The sequence below is a fragment of the Clytia hemisphaerica genome, unplaced genomic scaffold (assembly GCF_902728285.1).
Source record: "Clytia hemisphaerica strain Z4C2 unplaced genomic scaffold, Clytia hemisphaerica genome assembly, whole genome shotgun sequence".
In the NCBI taxonomy this organism is placed as follows: Eukaryota; Metazoa; Cnidaria; class Hydrozoa; order Leptothecata; family Clytiidae; genus Clytia; species Clytia hemisphaerica.
The window spans coordinates 1,093,272-1,118,366 of record NW_027103770.1 but is presented as its reverse complement, the minus strand read 5'-3'; the positions used below and the strand labels follow the sequence as shown (position 1 = coordinate 1,118,366).

At 35.8% G+C, this 25,095-nt stretch overlaps 2 protein-coding genes across 2 annotated transcripts in view; both read left to right on the top strand.

Annotated features, from left to right (window-relative positions):
* The first annotated feature begins 4,829 nt into the window (after positions 1 to 4,829).
* LOC136805994 (MFS-type transporter SLC18B1-like) lies at positions 4,830 to 20,999 on the top strand. Its single transcript, XM_067062577.1, has 15 exons — positions 4,830 to 4,922; positions 5,873 to 5,946; positions 6,832 to 6,979; positions 7,327 to 7,395; positions 9,706 to 9,796; positions 11,951 to 12,028; positions 12,716 to 12,795; positions 15,906 to 16,004; positions 16,313 to 16,410; positions 17,188 to 17,286; positions 17,514 to 17,588; positions 19,049 to 19,115; positions 20,142 to 20,168; positions 20,378 to 20,424; positions 20,644 to 20,999. The coding sequence occupies exons 1-15, from the start codon at positions 4,830 to 4,832 to the stop codon at positions 20,942 to 20,944; spliced, it is 1,446 nt and encodes a 481-aa protein (XP_066918678.1). The 3' UTR covers positions 20,945 to 20,999.
* A 3,154-nt stretch (positions 21,000 to 24,153) lies between these two features.
* LOC136805889 (uncharacterized) overlaps positions 24,154 to 25,095 on the top strand; it is a 35,342-nt gene continuing 34,400 nt past the window's right edge. The window contains exon 1 of the mRNA XM_067062461.1: positions 24,154 to 24,367. Within this exon, the coding sequence (XP_066918562.1) occupies positions 24,355 to 24,367 (13 nt within the window). The 5' untranslated portion in view covers positions 24,154 to 24,354. The remainder of the gene's footprint in view (positions 24,368 to 25,095) is intronic.

Sequence of the window (25,095 nt, the reverse complement as noted above, 5' to 3'; positions counted from 1 at the left end):
ATAGTTGATGAACGGCTCTACATTACCTTTGTTCACCTAAACAGACGACGGTATTTTGGTGTTTTTACCATTGTCGAGCAAAGTGGACGACCAATTTGGCGACATGTCAACTTAGCTTTATGCTGTCATATATTGTTTCAAGAAGGATATGAGGTTGTTCGTGACATACTTTATGAAAAGTTCTATTGAACTACAATTGTGGACTTCAATGTTTGAGAAAAACACTAAAAAATTCTGGAAAAACAATGGAATGGTCCCCCTCCCCCCCAGTGGCAATGTTTAGTGCGAACGGCCTTCCCACCGAATTTTCCAATACCCTTCAACATTGCCACTGGGGGAGGGGGCCTTGAAACTTATAATTCTATTCTTGTCTCACCATTTTCGTCCATGATTGTAGATATATGAAAGGCAATCTGAAACGTCCAGAGCAGCCATTAACGTTACGATTCCGATTCTGATTTTTGAAACGAAAGGTAATGCGATTCTTAGGCGTAGTGCTTTAGGTCCACCTGTTGGATTCTAAGATGAGATTAATACAATGTCTTCCAAGGACCCTACAGCTAATTTGTTGGAAGTGACGTATTGACTGATGTATAGCACTGTCTATGTGTATTTTTGTGACCTGTATTAAAATTCAACTGAAATTGTTCGAAAAAAATACACATCTTGAATACCCGCCTAAGGATGAAGTTCCATTCATGCAAAATGAATTTGATTGAATTTAACTAATCCTCTCACAGCATATGGAACAGTATATGATGTGTCCCAAGCTTGCATGCAACGTTGTTTCAACGTTCATCTAATGTTCGTAACGTCTATTTAACGTCGAATGGACGTTAAAACAACGCTGTTTGCCAGCTGGATTCAAATATATAAAAAGGGTTCTTGCATAATATTCTTTTTTTGGATGCTTTTATAACTAAACGATTCAACGCGTACGTAATGTAATAAAATGTGACACACACATTGATGATAAAAGAACTCATTTAAAGGATAAAATCTAATTAAAGCATTTTCAATTTTATTGGATTGAAATGACAATTCTGTGCCATTTCTCATTTCAATAATTTTTTGCCCTACTTTTTTTGGTTGATGATATTAATGGGTCATTCAGACGAATTTTGTAACGGACAGAATAGTAAAATAAGCATGGAGAATAATGTAGGCAAAGTCTAAGTTTTCTTGAGAGTTCGGCGTTAGTTCTTCTGGCTTCTGCTTTCAGGCCAAAGAATCCATTTTTGGATATTTTTTGGAGAGGAATTTCTAGCTTCTTTTTTGCTAAATGTTCGGGTGGGGAAAGTCATCAGTTATGCAATATAGAGACTACACACGCTGTTTGCGATACAGAATGATATACTGGCTGTCACGCAACGTTGTTTCAGCGTTCATCTAATGTTAAATGGACGTTATGAACATTAGATTGACGTTGAAAGAACGTTGTGTACTAGCTGGGATACTGGATAGAAAGTGATTTGCGAATTTATTATTGATAGTCAAGATAAGGTTATATTCTTCAACGGAAACACAAAAAAAGCCGGATTTTGAACGGTGTTCAAAATCCGGCTCCTATTTTTAGTAATGGCCAGGGCAAACCAGTCCAACATTTCATCCAACATGATTTTCCAATGTTGGATGAGATGTTTGATGGAACTTGCGTTGGATAAAGCGAAAATCAAGGCCGGGGCAAACCGATCCAACATTTCATCCGACATGACTTGGAAAAAAATGAAAATTCAAAAAATAAAGATAAAGTACCACCAAACCAATCCAACAAAAAAAATTACACAATTCAATGAGAGAGCTTCTTTGATTTCGCCGCAAATGTTGGATGAAATGTTTGATGACGATCAAACTTCATCCAACACCGTCCAACACGATTCTTTTCTTCAACATTTTTTGAATTTTCTTTTTTTTCCAAAAATTTGAATTGACGCAAACCGGTCCAACATTTCATCCAATTAAAAAAAGCATCCTGGGTGAAATGTTGGACCGGTTTGTGCCAATGTAAAATTTTCTAAAACAGGAAAAATTCAAGATCAAAGGCTTTTTAGATTTCATTTAACGTTTTTAGTTTTCCATCCAGCATTTTATCGAGTGTAGCGGTCATCGTTCTTGACTTCCGTGCTGGAGGTCAGGGTTCGATTTCCACTCGGTGTTGCGATTTACTTGGCAAGTGAATGTACCTTGGCCTGGGTCAACCCAGACCATGTGAAGGGAATCGTAACATTACTATGATAAAAGAGTATGGGGAGATCAGCTGAACATTGAATGTGGTGTGATGATGGTTACTCATATGTACTCATATGTTCCGGACCTGTGAGAACGCAAGGTTCTCCTGTACTGTGCGAGTATCATCATCGATACATCACGGCTCTGATGTGTCGCGAGCACAGAGTACAATGTCTGGCAAGCGCTGTAATCGGGTAATCTATCTAGGGGAAGGAAACTATCCCGGGATAGGGCCCAGTCCGATGATATCGGAGGGTCAGCTTCTCTCTCTCTTCTCTCTTTTTTCAAATGTTGGTTGAAATGTTGGATTTGTTTGCACTGGCCTTTACGCATATCAAGAATTGAATTTCAAAGTTAGAGAGAGGCAATTAAGTATCCCAGCTGGTACAAAACGTTGTTTCAACGTTTATTTAACGTTCATAACGTCCATGTAACGTTAGATGAGCGTTGAAACAACGCTGTGTGCCAGCTGGGATATTTATATTTAATCGAATGATCTAAAAGGGTCAAAGATAAAAAAAATTTAAATCATTTTGTGGAAGCTATTAAAAAAGAAACACGACACACGGCAAACATCATTACTGGAACTATGATTCGATCTTTGAGTGATAGTTTTATGGTGCCAAAGAATCCAAGAATCTTTGATCAAGGAGCATATAAGAAGAAATCAGTTTCTTTTTCACCGGCCACCTATTACGAAAGTCGTCATCCAACAACCGACAAAGCGCAACAGTCTAAAGAAATTATTATTGACCATGATGTTGAAGAGCCATTAATACGGAACCGACAAGAACTTCTTATTTTGATTGGTATGGCGTATCTCTATTTGAACGCCAATGTTGGTTTCGCCATTATTGCACCTTTTTTGCCAATAGAGGTTTGTAGTTACTTTTTGTAAATGACAGATCAGAGTCAAGGTAAAAAATTTACATAATTTTGTCATTAGCCCCCGAGAGTGACTTTATAGCGAGTTTATGTATTTACGCTTTTGAGGACGCCAGAGTGACTGAAGCAGTTTTAACCCGCAAAATCGAGGACGGCAAAAGTGCTTGTTTACCGTCGTCCTCAGTTGATCAGGATCTAAAAAAATCAGAAGCTAACCGTCTCTGTCGCAAAAAAGCACTCATACGTAAACTCGCTTGTATGTACATCGACGGGAAGGTTCCGTTGACGTTTGGAAAATAGACCCTACTTTCGATTTATTTTTGAATTTCGTATTGTTCCGAAGCAATACTGCTTTGTACTGACGGTTGAGAAAAAAGGACCCTCTTCAAGCGACATTTCGGTACCTTTTTTTATCTTCTAGCCTTCCCTGACATTAAATGTCAGTCTAAGAATGTTAAGAAAACTACATGATACTAATACCAAAATAGGCTATTCCATAAAAAGTCTGTACCCCTATGTTGAGGAGGTGTGACGCCCAGGGTGGTCTGTTCAGGTCAGTAAAATGAGGCGGGATATCAAGGGTGGTCAGTAAAAGGAGGTTGAAAGTCAAAGGTGTTCAGTGAAATGAGGTCGAAAATCCAGGATGGTCCAAAATATTAGAAAAAAAATGGGAGTCCTAAAAAAATTAAAGTGCCCTTTTCCAAAAAAAGACCTCCTCAACATAGGTACAACTCTGTTCTGGAATAGCCCAATTCTTAATCGGTCTTTTTGACTTGCTTCATTTCCCGTCAATAAACATACAACAAAATACAACAGCTAAATGCTGATATCACCCAAAAGATTTTTCAAATATTCCAGTATTCAAATTATTCTTTTTTTAAAACTTTCTTCAGAGCAAAAAGAAGAACATTGGGACATTGGTACAAGGGTTGATCTTCGCTATCTATCCGTTTGTTATTTTCATTGTATCACCTTTACTCGGAAAGTGGGTAAGCATATATTGGATGCCAGGTGGAGGTATCTAGGCAAAGATGGGTGATGAGTATGTGAGGATGATGAAGGGTGGGTTTTTCACCTTTGAATCTCTCTCTAAGGGTTGGAAAAGTTATGGTTTTTAGGAAAAGTTTAGTTTTTAGGCAAAAAAGTTGTAAACAATTCTCCCGGTAGGATGTTTTCACTTTTTCACTAGAATTTGGTCTCTCTAAGGGTTGGTTATCAGAGGCCCGGTCCACACATACCTAACATTCTCCAACCTTAGTACCCCCCGGGATTATATGGATCACAAAAACCTTGCACGTTCCACATCTTTAAGCTTCTTTTTACTATAAATTGGATTTTTAACTCAAATTTCATAATTTTCCAAATTACTTTAGAGGTATTAATTTTTTTTTGCAAAAAACAATTTTAGCGAGCAACAAAAACCATGAAAGAATTCGCTACCTTTCTCGAATGAATCCACTTTCTGCCCATAGAACATCACTTTAAGTTCTTGGAAATACAAATCATAGGTCTCTAGTAACCAGACAGAAATTTTGTTGTTGGCTGTAGTTCAAATTTGTGATTTTTCAAGCTCTATGACTCAGCAATGCACTATTTTCCAGGCTAGACTTCAAGTGACCTAGTTGTGAAAAATTTTATTCAGATTTCTCAGGAGTTAAGCAATTACATTCTGATCTAAAACAAGACCAGCCAATCCGATTAGATTTCCTACAAAAATGACCAAACTATTGTGTATTGATAGTAATACTGTATTATTCATTGAAATATTTGACGCTTTAATCCTGTTAGCATTGGAAGATGTCAAGTCTGTATAAATAGGTCTGTTATCGCAATAATTAATCTTTTTGACAGTAAAAAAATTGAGGGAAGGTTTGAAATTAATGCAAGGGAGAGTGCGGATCCTCTGATTCATAATACTAAATATAGAAGACCCTCCAGCGTAGAATTTCAGCAACTTTTGAACAACTCTTTGAATAATCTTCTGGTCAATAGTTTAATATAAAGGCTCTCCCAACCAACCAACAGTACTGCCAACCAAACTTACATGTCAATATGGTATTTCCAAAGGATAATAAAAAAAAAACCAGAAATGAATATTTTTGTTAAACTAAACTAGGTCAAAACCTCTTTTGTTAGTGACCCCGATTGATTTTGTCGACCTCCTAAAAAAATATCAAGAATTGTTCCCAAAATGTACTTTCTTTAGCTTTTTACAACGCTTTTAGGGAAAATAGATTGGATTTTATGAGCCAGAGGGAAGTGTTGGAGGTCAAAAGAAGCAAGGTTCTAAGGCTGGGACATACCCGTGTACCTTTTAATGTTAACTACACCAGCCCTTGTGCTCCTTTTTGTTACTCTAAGGTCCCGAATAAACGTCTCCCACCGCTTATCAATTTGCGAAAAATTTTCGGATCGGCTACCTCGTTCTTATTAGGAGCCCCCCCCGTTTATTTATTTTCAAAAATATTTTCAGCTATCACAAAGCTGAATTGCTCTAAGTAGCCTAGTTTTAGCTTACAATTACCTTATTTTGGGGGGTTTTCGGTCTCCCCCCTGTTTATTAGATTTTGAAAATATTAAGGAAAATCTTTTATTCCCCTACTATTCGTGACCTTGAAGTATAACATCATCATTAGTAGCATCTTTTTCACGTTTGGTACTGTTATATTACCTATTTTTACTCTAATCCGGCTTGAAAACAACCAGCGAGTTACAATTTTACTATTTCTATAGAATAATCATATATTTTTCAATTTAGATGCCAAAACTTGGTGTCAAATTTTCAATGATTGGTGGCTCGTTCGTTCAAGGATGTTCATTAGTCATTCTAGGGTAAGATCGAATACCGGGGCTCACAAAACTTTAAATGACTTCATTTGTTACACCCCTGTGTTACAGACCCGCTGGGACCCCAGCCCCACTGAAAAATTTGGCCAAAATTTCGTCTTTTGGTGGACAAAATACCCTACAATTTCAGCCCCACTGGGAAATTGACTTTGATTTCATCCCCATTCAAAATTCGAAACTCAATGCAAATATTTGCTGTCCAAAACCATCCCCATTGGATATTTTAAGCTCGGAAACAATAGAATTTCTATCCCCATTGGGATTTCGATAGAAATTTTCATCCTCACTGTGAGAAAAAGTTCTACCGGGGCTGTAAGACAGGAGTGTTTTGTTGTTATTAAAAATTAAAATACGTCGAAAAGTGCCGTTATAGATACGCTTCTTTAAGCTATAGAGTTTTTTTCATATTTTTGTTATATTTTTAAGTGTTCCCGTTTCATATCAGACACATATTTCATACCAGGACAGTGTCTGCCTATTGTTATATTAATTTTTTTTTCTTTTCCTCTTTCTGACAAATCTTGCCCCACAATCTTGTCAATTTGGGAAAAAGCTTGTGAATAAAGATTGATGAATAAGCAAATGATATCACTCTTATTTAAAAAACAAAACCTTTAAGTTATGTATTTTACACCAATATGGAAGCAAACGTTCGGAACGTCTTCCACGGACCAAACAGCTGATTGGTTGCAATTGATGTATTGACTGATTGACGTCACTTGCAACCAATCAGATGTTGGGTCCGTGATGTAATGTCGGAAGACATTTCAATGGTGCATTTCATAAAAATGATTTTCATTGTCTTATAAGTTGAATTAAAAAAGCTTCCCTAAAAGATATTCTTTGCTAAAATCTTCTTTTCTCTTCAAGGAGCTTGGATTACATCGAAGATGATCAACTTTTCTTGATTTATTGCTTCATTCTACGTGTCGTGATGGCGGTTGGGGCGGCTGGGTGTGAAACTGGCTGTCTCTCTATCGTCTCCATCTCCTTCAAACACAGGATGTCCACAGCTCAGGTAGGTGACAGTTAAACTAAAGTAATAGCAGGGGACTGATTAGTGAGTTTTAAAGCCCCAAAGGTGCTAGATTAAATTCTTTGATAGGTCTTTTCCCTAAATCCCTGAATTATTTTGAGTGGCGGTGGCTTTTTTGGCGCATTCTAAAGCAAAGTTGCCCCTAGTAATTAAATAAAGAACAGTGGGTGCTCAAACAACTTTAAATGTTCCTCGAAATTCCCCAGCTGGCACACAACGTTGTTTCAACGTTTGTATAACGTTCACAACGTCCATACAACGTTAGATGAACGTTTAAACAGCGTTGTGTGCCAGCTGGGTCACCAGTTCATTTTTTCATCAATTTTCAGGGGGTAATGTCTGGATCGTCAGGTGTAGGTCTGATGCTTGGTCCTGTCATTGGTGGAGTGCTTTATAAGGTAAGAAGCTAACCCAAACCACTACTCTCTGCTCGCACATTTGCACATGTGCATATATTTCAGTGTTCCATCTGTGTGCTACCGTGAAAAGCACAGCTCAAAATCATATATTTACGCTGTGCCGACGAATCGATATTCTATTCATCGCCGCAATCAACGAAGACAAAAGTAACCATGACGACCATCCAAGATCTTGGATGAAGTTCAAAGTTGATATCTTTATTCCCGTCGTTGAAAACACAACAAAAAAATATCATCAATGCTTTTTAAAAAGAGTCAGTGATAGAGAATCATAACATAAAGTATGTCTATTATTTCGATTCAATTGAAAGTGACATTTCCTAGTTTAGTAATTACTGTTATACATTTGGGGATCATGTAAAAGATTTCTTTCGAAAGAAACTCACTTCGATTACACTTGGAGGTTTCTGGGGAATTCGTAAATAGTAAACTGCATACTGATACAGTTTGCTAGACATTAATATAAGGTATTATTTGCTCTTCATCTTTGATTCTTTCTACAATGATTAGATTAACACATGCGCGATAAAATTTCTATTATCGGTCTTCAGAGGTTAATATATTCTTCGAAAACTTAACCTCTGATATTCAGGGTATCTGTGTGCCACTAGGCTGCACGCATCTCCTCTCTGATATGTTTTGATGTTTTGAACTTTGTCAGTATTTCCCAGCAAAATTTTCTTCATTTATGAACGATTCTTTCGGCTGCCGGTAATTTTGATTGAGTACTAATAAGAGCGTGCCGAAAAGATAGATCTTGAGCTTTCCAATGAAACAAAATATAATAATTTCGTTTTAGCCTATTTTGAGAAAATTTTATTTGAAGTTGATGGACCGTGGCTTTGAAAAGATCCTTAAACTTTAGTTAACCCTTCGAGCATCTTAGGGAGGGGGAGAGACCCGCCTCCCCCGAAACGAAAGTTTTTGATAAATTTTAAAATTTTTGCGAAGCGAATTTACGAGCGAAGCAGTTTTGCTATATTGTGCACGTACCTTTAACTTCTATCCCAAGCGAAAATTTGCTATAAAATTTGTTATATAAATCACATCTTCAAACCGATGATTTTATCAAAATTACCTTGAATGGTTTGGCTTGAAGCCACGAAAACTTTCTCGGTTTGGTAGCTAGGACTGCGAAAGATGCCATTTTAAAATGGTGTCCTTGGCAGGACAAATTTGACAAATTTTGACCAAATTTCGATCTTTCAGGGGGTAAAAAGTTGAAATTTTCCAATTTTTCGACCCTTAGTGGGACTGAAATTTGATTTTCTGATTTTTCCGACCCTTAGGCTTAGCGGAACTATGGAAGTCCAAAAACGTACCTTAGGGCCGGTTGGCAATACGTACCCTCCATTTGCTACTACCCCCCCCCGGTAAAGGAAGTACGGAGGTAATAAATGTCGATTGTCAAGAATAAATCAAAATGCCAATAACAACAAGAATCTTTGTACATTTTGTTTTTGTTTTCTTTTTGTTTTGGATGATTCGACAACGTTCGTGATCGAATAAATAGTTCGATCGTTCTCGCATTTTATTAGGCACCCATTTACACTAGAATAACTAAAGGAAAAACCGAGCGATCACGGCGGGCGGCGGCGGTGTTGTGCGCCGTGGATTATGTGGTGTGTTTGGGGCATTAACGATTAAGGCTCTTACGACCCTGTCTCTATAGCGGCTTTATTAGAGGGATTTTTAGAGTGTCTCTTTATTTTGCTAGCAACTTGCGAATTGAGGTGGAGTCTGGATCGCTTCGCAACCCTTATACAATACGGCTAGTTACTTAATTGACTTGAAATTTTGCAAGTGTGCACTAAATATTTACATCTTTGGTGAAATTTCTTCATCACTGATGACGTCATTGCCACCTGATGACGTCATGATTTTTTTAAAATGCCGAAAATTTGACCCCTCCAACTTTTTTCACTTTTTTTTGTTCAAATTATGTGAGGCATCTCCACGTGGCATGTATTAAGGGCCCGTAAGTTAGTTGACATGGGAATTTCTATTTTGGTGAAGAAAAAAAACATAATCTTGATACATTGTGAAATTGTGATTGTGAATTATGTGAAAATAGTGTATGTCACTGATTAGACTGAAAACCCTGTTAGACGAAAACCATTTTTTTCGCGTTTCAACAAAGAAAATATTTGGTTTGTGGGAAGACACTGATATAGAACTAGAACTAGAACTAGAACTAGAACTAGAATTAGAACAGTCCTCTCGGCAAATCGACCACATTTTCAATGGTTGATATATACATTTTATTACCCAATCACTTTCTTTTTTCAGTTTGGGGGATTTAAATTACCATTGATGTCGATTGGAGTTTTAATTTGTTCTGCAGCTTTCCTTACATTCTTCGTGCTGCCTGAGGAAGCAAGTAAGTTGTTTTTTTTAACTCAGAGCTTTATACACTTTGTAAAAAGGAAACATAAAATCTCAAAATACTATTACCTTATCGGGTAAAACTTCGTCGGGGAAAAGTGACGAAGTTTTGACCAAGTGACAAATATTTTTCCCCGACGAGAATTTACCTCGGCCTTAATGCGTCTATCCGCTAACAGCAAGTGACGAATATTTTTCCCCGACAAAAGTTTTCCCCGACGAAAATTTTTCCCGACAAAGTTTTCCCCGATAAGGTATGTGCTTTGCCCTTGCAATTTTTTGAAAAAATCGCCCTCATATCACTTTACAATGACCCCCCCCATTTTCAGGGGCAGCGGCACCGGGAGGGCCACCCGTGCCTTGGCCCGACCATATTTTTTCAAAGTAAAAAGAAAATTTACTAATCAAGAAAAGTTTTGTTTAATTAATAACCCTAAAACAGACCTGTTTTAGACGATCTAGAAGGGCTAAAATTCGCCAATCATGGTGGCGTCTCCTTCATCAGTATATCATGGCCCCATCACTTTCAAAGTGGAGCCGCGGCCCCTGATTTTATGACCTTTATGCTACAAATGGCCAAAATTGGCCATAAATCTTCATTTTCCTAGGGTTTTTTAGCAAAATCAGGTCAATAGCACTTAATTATGACACCCCCATTTTATTGATTTCAATCTGGATTACCCACTCCCCTGCTTATTCCACCCCCTATAATTAAGCGCACAAGAGTAGATGAGCCAAACTCGTATCCAGTCCCTTAGCTCGCCTTTTGATGATTCTGATAGCGACGATAGCGCTCACAAAAAGATGTTATCACGTCCATCAGTGAAATTAAAAAGTGGTGCATATGGCTCGGGGTACGAGATAGCTGGGTGAGTTTTCAGTTATAGTATCGACTTGATCACCCGGGGGATACTAAGGCAAAACGGGTGCCAGTGTAGTGGATTGTTTTAACTCCCTGTAAAAGATAACTTCCCCAGTCATGATAAAACACTCCCCTAGAGTAGAAGTTTCCCAGGAAATTATAACTCCCTTAGTAAATAATGACTTCCCATAACCCTAAAGATGTAGGGACTCCCGCCTACTAAAACGTCAAAAGACGTCATTGTATTGTATTGCACTGCATTGACCCTAACTAATACTAATACGCTGTATTCTCAAACCTTGAAAATTTTGCAGTTATTCTTGTCCCATGGGACCCAAAAAACCCAAATAGAGTATTTAGAATTAAAAGTTTAATTTGCTTAGAGATATTCTCAAATTTCATATTATTATGGTACTTTTGTAGCTTTCTTTGTTGTTAATTTTCAACAATTTTTCAAAAGCTTAACTACATTAACCTGATTATATCGTGTTCCTTTATTCGATTCACTACCCTATGTTGCCGAAGTCATCACTCAAAGATTCCGAACTTCAGACTTACATTGAAAATTATTTCACCTTTCTCAACGTATGGTTCGTTTGTATATGGCGTTGTAATTCCCTAATTTTATTGTATGATTCTTCATCGAATTAGCACTTTATGACTGAGGAGTTAAATAATTTAAGGGAGTTAAACTTAGCTGTGATACCTGGTATGTGCGAGGGTCCCTTTTTCACACTCGCACTTTTCTCACTCGAAAGTCCTTCAAAAGAATACAAAACCATTAAAAAGCAAAGTCAGCCCTTAGCAAAGGGTCATGAGTTCTTTAAATTTGGGTTAAAATTTTGGCTGAAATTTTTGGGGAAATAGTCTCTCCAAGCGTTGCAAAGACGTCAAAAAATGGACAACATTTTTTCGAATTTCAGTCTCTCTAAGGGTCGGTTTTCAAACTTAGGCTTAGTCAAGAGAGTTTAAAGGCAAAGTATACGGTCATCCTATAGTAGCTTAGAAATCTAAGCCAGGTCACAAATAAGTTGTGACTGAATATCAGTTTTTCAAGGCAAACTTAAAATTCCGTACATCATAAAAATCACCGATATCACTATTTTGCCGTCAGCTGTATCTTGGCCTTGTAAAAACTGGCTTGGTTAACCAGGCTAATTCTATAACGCCTTACCGAACAAAATTTATACCTATAAATGTCGTAGTTGTTGCTATATATTTTTTTCTTGGATTGTTTGAGCTCAAAAATTCTCTTTTGAATATTCAATTTAATGCAACTTTATTTAGCATTTAGAGTTCATAGACACGATGATCAAACAGTGAGCTTCCTAAAAGTTATTACAATACCTGGTATATTTATTATGGGTGAGTGATGATATCTTCAAGTTTTCTACAATCTGTTTGCAAGGTTTGAATTATAGGTTTTAACTTTGTTGGCTTTGAGTGGCCGTAGCATGAAGGTAGAGTTTCCTGCTACGGTGCGCAAGGTTGTGGGTTCGATCCCCTGCTAGGTCATACCAAAGATTTCCAAAATGGTACTTGATGACTCTCTGCTTGATATTCAGCAATTAAAGAGACGGATCAAGGGTAAGTGGAGAAATCCAGGGAAAGTAGTGGCGCCCTCCACTACCTTCGTCCACCCGTCCACACTAGAGGAAAGGGAGCCTTCGGTAGCCCTCGACTGCGGTTGCAAACTTACTCGCTTTGTCGGCCAGTAATTTTCCCAGTATATTATCTTGTTAGCGATGCGTTTCTGAAAGCCTGTACCATAAACTCTGTAACTTGCAATTTAGCGATGTAATTTCATCTTTAAACCTACTACATGATTTTCCTATTAGCAGATTTGTGTAACAAAGTCACGAATAAGTGTCGAGTAAAACTCTGATTGGCTGAGACATGCCTCATACTTTGGACAATTTAATACAAATATGTTTATATTTAAGCATTGTTCAGCCAATCAGAGCTTTACTCGACGTTTTTCATGTCTTTTTTACATGAATCTGCTAATCAGAAATTTGTGTGTTAAAACATTTAATGATTGATCAATTTCAGGTACAGTTTCCCTGACAGCTGGAATGGTTATTTCTTTCCTCGACCCAACATTGACAAATTACGTGGAAGTATTAACTGATGTATGTAAAAACAATTACAATTTGTTACACAAATCTTTAGAGACCGTAGTGCAGTGGTAGAGCATCCGACTACGGTGTGCATGGTTGTGAGTCCAACCCTCAGCCGGGTCATACCAAAGACTCCCAAAATGGTACTTAATAACTATCTGCTTGATGCTCAGTAATTAAGAGAAGGATCAAGGGTAAGTGGAGCAATCCAGGGAGAAAGAGTGGGTGCCCGCTGGACAGCTATCGAAAGAGGAGCCTTCGGGTTGCCTCCGACTATAATCGCAGACTTACTTACTTAGAAACAAATTATCTGATAGAATCCGAGGGGGGGGTAATTAGGCAAATATAGGGGCGGTATATGCGGACGATAAGGTTCGGTTTTTTCACCTTCAAAAGTCTCTTCAAGGGTTACAAAAATAAGTTTCAAAGTACTAACTCGATTTAAAAAAAATTTTTTTTGCTTTCTAGAGAAAAAAGCTGTAAAAAAGTCTCTAAGGGTAAGATATTTTTCAAAAATCGAAAAAAAAATTTCAAAATAGTCTCACACTTTTTTACTAAAAATTTGGTAGGGTCAGTTTTTGGATGTCCCGTCGGCACATACCCCTCATCCACTAATCCTGGTACCCCCGGGGATAGAATTATATTTTATTACTGTATTTCTACTAGGGTTTATCTGGATGCAAATTTCGTCTGTCACGGCCTAATTTTGAATTAACAGTGTCTAATATTACTAAACTTTGCGAACTTCAGCTTTCTGTACCCCCCGATGGATTGATAAATCAGTTGATAAGTTTGTTAGATCAGAAATACTACTTGACGCTCTTTAATTTGATTTTGTAGGGAAGTCGAATTTTCATCAAATAAGGGAGCGTGTAGAATCGTAGAGAATCGTTTATGAGAGTTTTTTGTCGAGTAACGGAGCGTATCGAACAGTAGAACGTCGCATTAGAGAGCATCAACTGTATTTTGTAAATAACGCAATGTTCCAGCAAAATATTCCTTAGATTATCTTTTATTATTATATTCCATAACCTCTTAAAGCTTTTGATTCTCTGATCTATCTAGCAAGCTTATAGAAGAGACTTGTTTGTAGTAAAATCTTTCTGGTGATAATAGACGATATCGGCTTAACGTGAAAACATAGATTTGACCTCTGAAAATTGCCCACAATGCTTTGCGCAGAAAAAATGTCACGGTGAAATTTTTTCCACACAAAGCGGTGTGGGGAATTCTCGGGGGTCAAATATGAGTTTTCATGTGAAGCCGATATCGTCTATTAAAGTCTGTTCACGATAAGTGTGCACTCTTTTTTCTTTTACCTATAACTTTTGAAGGAATTATTCAATCTTTATAAATTTGGTATCATTGGAGAGATATTTGTGAGTGGAACAATTTGAAAAAAAAAGTCTTTAAAAAAATTCTAAAAACGAAGATGAAAATGAAGAAGAAAAAAATGAAGATCTTGTAGAGAAGTGCTAAAACTTTCATTTTAACTGGAGAGATTCTTTGATCTTAGGAGGTCATCACTGTGAAAAAATTTCACTAAAATATTTTTTCAATATAAAGTTACTAGCCGGTACCCGGCGTCGCACGCCGGTTTAGCTGTTTGCTGAACGCATTTAAAGTCCTTTGGGGAAGAATTTTCTTCAAAGTTTGACTTTATCCCTCCCGGGTGACGTATCTTTTAACCATATTTTGAAAAAGATTTTTGTGGCAAAAATGATCAGAAAGCAGATCTCGCTTCGCTCGCGTTTATATTTGCCGTAGTTCTTGATGTTTAGGAAAACTTTGATGTCAAGATAAGCGGAGTGACATGACACAAGATTCGTCGAAAAAAGGCAGCCCGGGAGGGGGGTACTTAGGCAAGAGAAGGGTATGGGTATGTGCCGGCCTTAAGGGTGCCTTTTTTGAAACATGGCAGTTTGAAAAATCGGAAAATAAAACTTCAGTCCCACTAAGAATCGAAAAAGTAGGAAAATTTCAACTTTTTCCCCCCAGAAAGATAGAAATTTGGTCAAATTAGTTCCAGAAAGTGAATTAAAATCCACACAATTTCCCTTGTTTCTTCTCCTCTTTATTCTGCTAAGGGTCCGAGGGACAGGGCCGACAGTCAGCTCGAAACCATAGTTCCCCTGGAAGGCAGCTAGGACACGCAGACAAAAAAGCGTGATAGCGCAATTTTATATTGCTTTTTATGAAATAACTTCGTCATAACTTCGATAACTTTTCAAATTCAACAATGACTTAGATTTACAGCAAAATAATTATCGACATAGATGTTTAAAGGTCCCTTTTTACGAAGAAAGAACTCTAGTTTTTACCGCCTATTGAATTTATTTTTAATGTTGCTGTTGTTCTAACAAACTTGTCTTGTGATTCTTATGTTTTATTTTATATTTGTTCTTTTCTTTAACAGATTCTGTTTAAAAGATTTTTGTTTTGAAAAGAATTCGAATGTCTCAAATCAAATAAGGTCGTTAATTACATTCGAAAACATTAAACAAAAGAAAAGAGAGAAAAAAAAAAGAAAAAGTCCAATCTATCAATCAAAACAAAGTCTTTATAAAAACGGCGCGAATCTGATTTAACACATTTGTGGAGCAAGAGGCAAAAGTCATCTTTTAAAAGAACAAAACATTGCTTGCGAAAACGAAAGTGACACACAAACAAACAAAATGACATACAGACTACGGCTATTAATATATAGATGATACAAAGTTAATAAGTGATTGACCCCAAAAAACAGCAAAAAACAGCAGAAAACAGCGTTTTTAGACGTCAATCAGCTTAGAACTTTGTTTGATATCTTTTGACTGAATGATTATTTTTGAGAAATTTTTTCACAGTGATGATGTTCGATAATGAAGGAGTCACTTCAGTGAAAATGATAGTTATAGCACCTTTCTACAAGATCTTCATTTTTTTCTTCTTCATTTTCATCTTCATTTTTAGAATTTTGATATGGATTTTTTATTCCAAATTGTTCCACTCACTAATATCTTTCCAACGATACCAAATTTATAAAGATTGAAGAATTCCTTCAAAAGTTATAGGTAAATGAAAAAAGAGTGCACACTTATCGTGAATAGACTTTAATTTATATTTCGTTTATCTCTTTTTAGAATTCAGTTTCATCAGCTTTGGTTGGCTTGATTTTTCTTTGTATACCAGTGACATATACTGTTTTCACACCAATCCTTGGATATTTGATCGACAAAAAGGTAGAGAAGACTACACGCACGATTTTTTAGAAGAACATCCGAAATTTTTGAAGCCTTAAGATGTTCCTTAATATATTGGCCATCAGCAAAGACTTATGTTCTGAATTGGAAAAACACCATTCTTTTAAGAAACGCGTATTCATGTTTGTTTGAGTAAATCCAGAAATTGTTTTTTTTATTATTTTTCATCATTCCTCTCCGATGCTAAATCGGCTCGCTCCTACAGAGATTTTGAAAGTGAAATAACAGATATGATTGAAAGTTACAAAGTTTCGGTAAAAAACTAATAAAAACTAATTATCTTTTAGATAAGTGGCCGATATGCTTGTATAATTGGTGCTTATCTTGGAGGAATATGTTTCCTTTTCATAGGACCATGTCCTTTGTTCTTCCCTTGGATTGAGCCGTAAGCTTTTACACACCAGTGTCACAGACCCGTTGGGACCTCAGCCGCATTGGAAAATTTAGCTAAAATTTCGTCCCCGGTGGGAAAATACTCTGGAATTTCAGCCCCACTAGAAAATTGACTTTAACTTGATCCCCATTCGATATTCAATGTTTAAAAATTGTACTCCAAACCATCCCCACTGAAATTTTTAACCTTAGCAATAGAATTTCTATCCCCACTGAGGAAAAAAGTTCCACCGGGCTTGTGAGACAGGGGTGTATTTGTCTCCAGGGAATAGTACTCAAGTAACCTAGATGCCGGGAGGGGGCACTGAAAGTAAGTGAAACACCGTAGATGTGGCTTTTACGGGTACGTTTTTAGGCTTCCGGGAGTGTGTTGTAACGGTCGAAATGAGAGAAAGTGCTAGAAAGTGCACTCAAAGGATCTTAGTTTTGTTTTTGAAAAAAACGACCCCAATAATTATACATTGTGTGACCGAGGAAAGGCCGAAAAACAAATTAAATTTAGTGAGTTTGTCCAGTTTTTTTCCGCAGAATACCTATTGTAATACTTTAGCCAAGGCAAAATTTAAAAGGAACACTAGATAGTTATTTAAACTACTTTCCGGCTGAGTGTACCAATGTTTTGGTTCGAATTATAGAAATATTCGAATAATAGAAGGTTTGATTTAGAGTGAGTTGACTGTATTAATTCACTATTTATTAGTATCCAAAACTCTAATTGTAAAGAGACAATTTACAAGATTAATTATTGATTTGATATCTTTAATCATAGAAATTTATGGTTATTGATTGGAGTGTTGTTAGCTCTTGGAGCTTTTTCAATCACCTCACTATTTGTTCCTGTTCTCAATGAGATGCAGCTTATTGCCAGGTATCGCAAGTGTTTTTAATGAAGCCCCCAGTGGACCTTCAATTATCATTCAATTTATCGGCGTTTCCACTTGTAAAATCATATCACTACAAACATCGAAAGAATAAGCGTTTAAGTTTTAATCACATGGGTAATAGTTTAAAAATAAGGTAGTAGTTGCACTCGAAATAATTTATAAAAAGGTCTATCGTGCAGGATATTACAAAGCAATGTTGTTTCTTTTCTAGAAAAGCAAATCTACCTTTGGGGATGGGAACAGACAGCATTCTATCGGGAATTTACACAGCCAATTTCAACTTGGGGTAAGAAAGAAAACGTTTTAATTCTTTTTAGCAAAATCTTGTCTTAACCCTATTCGGCCTAGGGGGGGGGGGGGGCTGTTTCTGTTCGGAGGTCAAGTTATTGGTAATAACTCCTGAAATAATAGAGCTTTTGCCACGAAATTTTCTGTAAATTCCTAACTTTTATTTAGCCTCAAAAAAATTAACACCTAAAAAATTAATACCTAAAATTTTTCACACGTAAAAATTTTCACACCTTGAGCATGATGACATTTGTGACAGTAAAAAAATTTACACTTTTCCAATACGAATTTATTTTTTATGTCAAATATATCGGATCCAATATATCGTTTAAACCGTAATTTACTGAATATTTAGAGGAACTTTGGAACTTACAGGAAAAGCCCCCCCCCCTAGGTTTGAACCGCCCCTAAAAGCCTAGGTTGAATATGGTTAAGAAATGACAACTCTTGCTACATTTTTCCTAATATTTATTCAAACAGATGAAATCAATCTTTTACTTAAATAGCCCAGTAATCTAGGACTACAGATTGTCTTTGGATTGTTTTTCACGAGGCCTGCGTCCAACCCCGTTCGGACATGGTTGGATTAAGCGAATAAAACAATGTCCCTAAACAGTGGCGGCCTGGCAGGGGGTGCAGGGTGTGCAGTGCACCACCCAGAATAACCTGAGAGGGGCGCCCAAAAAGCTTTTCAAGGGGGCGCCAAAATTCTTTTTGATGTTTGGTTGGGCGATTTTGCGCCCTTCGTTTTTAGCGCCTTCTATAAGTGCAATGTAAATTTTTTCGCCTGCGGCGCTTCGTTTTATTTTACGAATTTTTTCAAAACTACTATCAACATTTAATTGCGAAAAGTCAAAGCAAGTATTGTGTATCCACCAGGGGTTAAAGAGGATGCTCACCCCCAAAATGAGAGATTGATCGAAACTGCTCACTGTGGTTTTTGTGGTCTTATGCGGACTAACTTTCTCCTTTTTAGAATATCTTATAAGCTGTTTGACCTTTCTTACACAAATTTTTTTTGCCTGCGGCGCCTGAATTGCAAAGAACCCTTATTCTTGCCAACTTTCGAATTTTTGGGGCCTCTTTCAGCCATTGATCTTTAATGATAAATAAAAGTTCGTTAACTCAGAGATTCCGGCCGTTACTTTCAACCAGTCACTGCTCTTACAGTAGTTTCACTTAATGGTATAGGGCGCAAATAAGGACGAAAATACCAGGGGCGCCAATTTCATAGTTTGCACCACCAAGAAAATTAAGCCAGGCCGCTACTGACCCTAAAAAAGTCCCACGAGAGTTAAAATCGTGCGCTACTAAACAAAACTGCTGCAAAAAAGTCTTTATACACGTACGGCTATTATTATATAAATTGAAGCCTTTTATGAATGTTCAAATGGTCAATGTATACGATAAGTTTTTATTTTAAGATTGAAGCCATTTTACCTGCTCATTTTGATTTAGGAGTATGGTTGGACCAACATTGGGAGGTGCTTTGACGGATAACCTGCAATTTCCTTGGGCATCTGCTGTAAGTTTAACCGTAGTCCGTATAGAAAATCCTGGTCTGGAAGCTTATTTTTGACCTTTTTTCAGTTTTTTCCTTTGTTATCGATTTGCTCAGTTTTTGATCACGTTACCAAATACTCCTCTTGGCATTGGTTCAAAAGTTAATCACATGATCAAAAAGTGAGCAAAACAAACTAATTTCTCAGTGCAAATTCAAGTTTGCAACAATGGAAAGAAACAAATGGCCTCCAGGCCGCGGCTTTTTTCGATCTCTAAGACCGACCAAAAATGTTCTTCAATGTAATTCAAACCATTTTCCAGCTGAGGGGACCAATTTTTTAATTTAAATTATATATATTGTCGATCATCAGTTGAAAATAAAATTTAAAAAAACTAAAGTATTTTAGTTTTTTTAAATTAAATTTTATTTTCAACTGATGATCGTCTCCACGGCGTGAAACTATTAGTATTGAAATAAAACTCATTAACTTCATTCGACAATAGTATATATATGCTTCCGATTCCGATTGGTCAAGCACTCTTCTGATGAATGAGAGTTCAACTCAACGGGAAGTTAATTTAAATTACAAAACAATTTTGAATAATAGAGGTTTGAATTAGGGAGAGTTGACTGTATTCTTATGTTGATCACGTCAAAACTTAGGCTGCTTTGCATCTACTAACAAATTCGTGCTACTTATACTACATGTGGTTTTGTAGAGGTCTGCGATTAGGCAGACTAGCTGAAACCCAGCTTAAGAAAGTATGGTGGAAGAAGTTGCATGATTTGCCGGAGGGTGGGTCATTTCACCTGATTTTTGAAATGAGAATTTAAAAACCTCTAAATATGCGTCCCCCATTCGTGACATTTTCCCGAAATTCCATCTTTTAGGGGATGAAAATCGGGATTTTTCCTTTTTGAAACTCTTTATAGGACAAGAAATAGCGGGACTTTAAAGGTCCAAAAAGGTAGCCCCGTTCCTCTGGGAAAGCCTACAAATGATAAATGAACTCTTGATTTTAATTTGTTGTATTCTTTTTCTTTCAGGCATTTGGTGCGTTATTACTTTTCGAGGTAAAAACTCTTCTCTATCCAATTATTTTTCAATATTTGTATATACCGGAGTTTATCGTTACAAGGGATAGTTCACTAAGAAAACTTCAGTGTTCTGGCTATAGGATTTTGTAGGAATGTCCCTTTTTTCTCAAATATTACGACCTTGATTGTACAGTCAATATATTGTAGTCATGGAAACAATTATAAATTTCCTTTCTTTATTTTAGGCAACGCTTCTTCTAATTTTCACTGTACTTGAAAACATTTGTAGTCGGTAAGTTATTATGTGATTATTTTGAAAAATGATAACCCAGACGGCACACAACGTCAAAAAAACGTCCATGTGACATTCATAACGTCCAAATAAAGTTATTTGAACGTTAAAACAACGTTGTGTGTCTGCTGGGAACATCTAAATAAGAGGTTTCTTTGTAACTAAAACTATTGACTTTGCAACCTTCAAATTGAAAATATTGGTTTCGTTTTTTACTAGGAAAAAGAAGATCAAACAGCCAATATATAACGGTATGGGTCGTGGTCGACCAAGGTTATCATCAACTAACATAGTACCTTACCATCAAATTTGCGACCCACGTATAGATTCTACTGCAGCTTTACCAACTATAGAGAGTAGTGGAGAAGAATATATCACCAGGGTTGGTGATAGAGTTAGTGTGAGAGCATATCAACAACCAAGATATGATCGCTTCTTACCAAGTCCTAAAGAAGAAGATGAACATTTTATGGAAAAGTCTTGTGAAATTATTGAAGAAAATTCTTCAAAGCAGAAATGATCATTTTATATATAAATGAAACAACACTGTGATAAACATATTTCATCTTTGAAAATGGAATGGTGCTGTTCTTTTGTGTTCTAGTGTTGATAAATGGGTCGAAATCGAGTGATTTAATTCAGGTTATAGTCCAGTATAATATTATCAAAAAAGGGGGCCAAAAAGGGTACACCTAGTAAAAATTTTCATAAAAGGTTTCTATATACCGTAGGAAAGATACTTTTATTAGCTTTCATGGAGGTTGGAGCAGGGGTGGAGAAAATTTATGGACAGGTGGTGTAGTCCCAAATTGCCGAAAAATAAAAATTTGACTAGACACATTGTCTCATTCGTTTTTTTTCTGAACCTATTTAAAAGTAAATGAGGATTCTGATATTTATAGATTCGGTTCCACTTTTTTATGGATTATATTGACTATATCATTTATCAATTATACTAAGAAGTTTGTAAATATCTTTTTTGAGGGCTGACAAAATATCATGTCAGTTCAATATTATATCGAGTGTAGCTTTTAATCTTTAATTGAAATGGAAAAATCAAACTAAGAAAAAAGTGCTTGACTTGTGTTACTCTTTTCATATTATAGATATTTGAAACTGGTTAAAAATTCTGATTATATAATTATACAAAATACAAACATAGAAAAATAATACACTAATTGTGCACAACTCGATTTAACATTTTAGCTCCAATTTGAAAAAAAGTATTTTGTTTTTTTGAATGATTCACTTGGAATGTTTCAATCTGACTGGAGTTGAGAAAATTACATTGCAGCCTACTTCAACATCAAATTTAAAAATTAATAACCAAAACAAAATATTTACACAATTTTATACAATGAAAATCAACAGTAACGTGAACATATGACACTGAAAAATAAATCAAACAACATGGGCATTTACTAGGTTTTCGAGTTAACGGCTGTTTAATAAAAAATTCACCCTTAGAAATAGAAATTCCTCAATCTTAGTTGATATTCAACAAATTTTAAAACATTCTTTGAAAAAAGTACACTAAACGGTCACTGTTTTGCCTGAGTACCACGATAGCACTTATCCAATATCAGTAAACAGTAACTCAATAAAACTTTAAAAACGATTCTATTTACAAAATTTTCTGATTAAAAAAAAATCTCCATAATTAAGAGTTTAAATGCTTTCAAAAGAAAATTACAAATATATAGTGGACATAATCAGTCAAATTATCCATCAGCTAATCACCGGATTTGATACTAACACATCTCGTAGTACTTTCTGCAAAAGCCTTAGCACGTGCTGATTCAAGGATGAAAGCTAGCTCCTCTTCAGTTCTGCTACCTACAACAAATAATAATGGTATGTTTACATCAATAAAGGAGCAATATAAAAAACGTTACATAGGCTAAATCCAAGAAAAAACTCTTTGAAATGACCAAATCATCATTAGTGCTTTGATTTGATGTTCATGCTATTTTTCTTTCGTTTTATTCATTTTTTTATTCAACTTTTTAATATTTACAGAATTTTTGATGTCAGAAAAAAATTCTCTATGTTCATTTGTAAAACTGGTACTTTTTCTTAAAACATCTAAATCTCGATGTATATCTATAAGCTATAACCTTAAAAGGGACCCCCTTTTAGGGTTATTATAGCTAATAGATAAAGTTTTTTCCAAAGATACAAAATAAGATCTCTTATCCCCTTATCATTCACGTAAACAGTGTAATCTATTGTGTGACTAAAAAGTAACTTTAATTAAGGTGTGATTAAAAAGTCACCTCATAATCTGATATATTTTATAACCATGCTTTGAAAACATGATTATAACGTGTAGGAAGTCATAATGGCATTGGCAACATTTCATTAAATCACATCACATGTCAATCTAACTTTTTAATCAACTGAAACAACAATGGAAAATGAATCCACCTAATTTGCATAAATATACCTTCTTGAGTGAATTTTAAACCACAATGAATTTTTTCACCATCACTAGTATACTCAGATGAATTTTCTTTAGGAAGTTCCACTTTTGCTATAATTAAATTAAAATCATAGTGATAAATAAGGGTGATAGTACGATAAAAATGTATACAGCTAAAGATTATTACCATAGTTACTGCTAACTAGTGTCTAGTCTCTATTTACATCGACCACAATAAGGCTATTAGGGTAGATTTTGACGTCTTTAAGCTTAATTCAAATCTTTTATTGTGCTAAATAGATGTCATAATCTCTATTGTGTGTAAATACGATTAAAAGCTAAAGCAAGGTTTTATTTAGATAAAGTCCTCATCTTTGAGTTTCATAACATTCCTTTTAATTTAACAAGTGGCCATACATCAATTTAAACTCTGCTAAAATCTCTGTATCATCATGTAATGAAAATATTACAGAAGAACAGACCTTGGACAATTCAATTGTGTGTAAAACTGAGGGATTTGAAAGATCCAAGAGTATAATTTTTTTAAATGATTTATTAAATCTGTGTAAACGTTTCAAAAAATAATTGTTTTTATACTTATAGGTATTGTTAGCGCAATAAATGATTTTAAAATCATCAGAATAAAAACCTTCGAAAATACTTAAATCAATATCAATATCCAATATCACACTATGTAAAAGCAAAAAGAACTTACCCTCTTGATGGAATAGGCATGTAATTGTACCCTGTGGTCTTAGCCTTAAAGTTTGTTGAGCAAGTCTTCTGATTGCCATTTCTTTTTAAATTCACTTAAATTCTAAAGAATATTTCGAATAAATTTTACTAAAAAGAAAAGAAAATTTCAGTTAGAATGTGAAAACAAATATTACCCAAGAAAAACTTACAGTCACCATATTTCATTCTTTGTATGAATGTCTAAATCGTCGTAAAAAACTAAACAGACAGTCTGACAGTTCTAAAATTACTAACACTAAAACACGACATTTCGACTGCACTTTTATACTGCCCTCTGACTGTGCTATTTCTGATGTTTTGTCAGTGTCTCCCAAGTGATGATGCAACTATGACTGATGGTTGCTGGTACCTTTGACCCTTTGATTGCCCACACACTATTACTGAATAAAGCATAGTTAAATGATAAAATGATTTTAATTCACTCAACTCTTGACAACAAAATGAAAATTCTTTGAAAAAAAATTCTGCAAAATCAAAACAAATATTGACCTTTGTACTTGCAACATCAATAATTCACGTGATGAAAAGCATGGTTATTCTGCGCCGTTCTCATAAAATTGAATTTTTAAGTAATTGGCGCTTGATCAATTGTAAATACAAACATTCAAAATGGTAGCTTCAAGCACATGTTGAACAAAATTCTAAAAATCATTTTAGACAACGAGAAAGAAGAGTTTAAGAGAAAAAACAACATAAAACACCAAACACATCTTTAGGAAGAAGAGTAAAACCAAACATTAAACAGAAACACCATGGAAGAATCAGGTAAGAATTTATATTAGTCACAGAATAACCAAAAAATCAGCAATCAGGCTCTTGCTCTATCCATTCCGCCTATAGATTCAATCTGTCATCAAAAAATCTGTCTTGAGAAAAAAAAGATTCGCTTCCAGGGCTTATAGACACCAGTTATTAGGAACATTTGGCAAGTTTCTGTACACGGCCGCAATCAAAAAAATCATTATAGCACTCAATAAGTATAAGCAGACTGTGTCTTTAATTGAGACTGTGAAAAATTTATGCAACTGTACAATTTTCTCCAACTTTCAACAATGATAAGGCGGCAATCACAAATATCTTCATTTCGCGTCCTCGTTGGGTCTAAAAAGTGAGTCGGTCGGTCGGTCGGTCGGTCGGTCGGTCGTAAAAATTTTCGGGTTTCCATTTTTCCATCCATTTTATTTTTTGAGTATATTCTTGGAGGAAACTACCAGCCAGCCAGCAGCCAAAACAACCGCGTGTAATGGGTGGTTTAAAATTATGACCTTTGAACACTGTGACCTCCGACCCCAAAATGGCGCATATAATGATAAACAAAGTCAAAATGCTGCGAATGCGCTAGAAATCGCTCGCAAAAAATCGGTAATAATAAAATTTTTGAACGAAGGAAAGGTCATTGACAGAAAAAGTCCGACAAATTTAACGACTCCCCGACCCAATTCTACTCAATTTTCGAGAGTCTGTCGGGCGACGCGAAACAAAGATATTTGTGA

What these genes read in the sequence shown, in the direction of transcription:
- LOC136805994 (XM_067062577.1), top strand. Translation starts at nt 4,830, where the DNA reads ATGACCAAACTATTGTGTATTGATAGTAATACTGTATTATTCATTGAA. An exon ending in TTGGTGGAGTGCTTTATAAG is followed by an intron (nt 7,396 to 9,705) that starts GTAAGAAGCTAA and finishes TTCTTTTTTCAG; the next exon opens with TTTGGGGGATTTAAATTACC. An exon ending in GAGATGCAGCTTATTGCCAG is followed by an intron (nt 17,287 to 17,513) that starts GTATCGCAAGTG and finishes TTTCTTTTCTAG; the next exon opens with AAAAGCAAATCTACCTTTGG.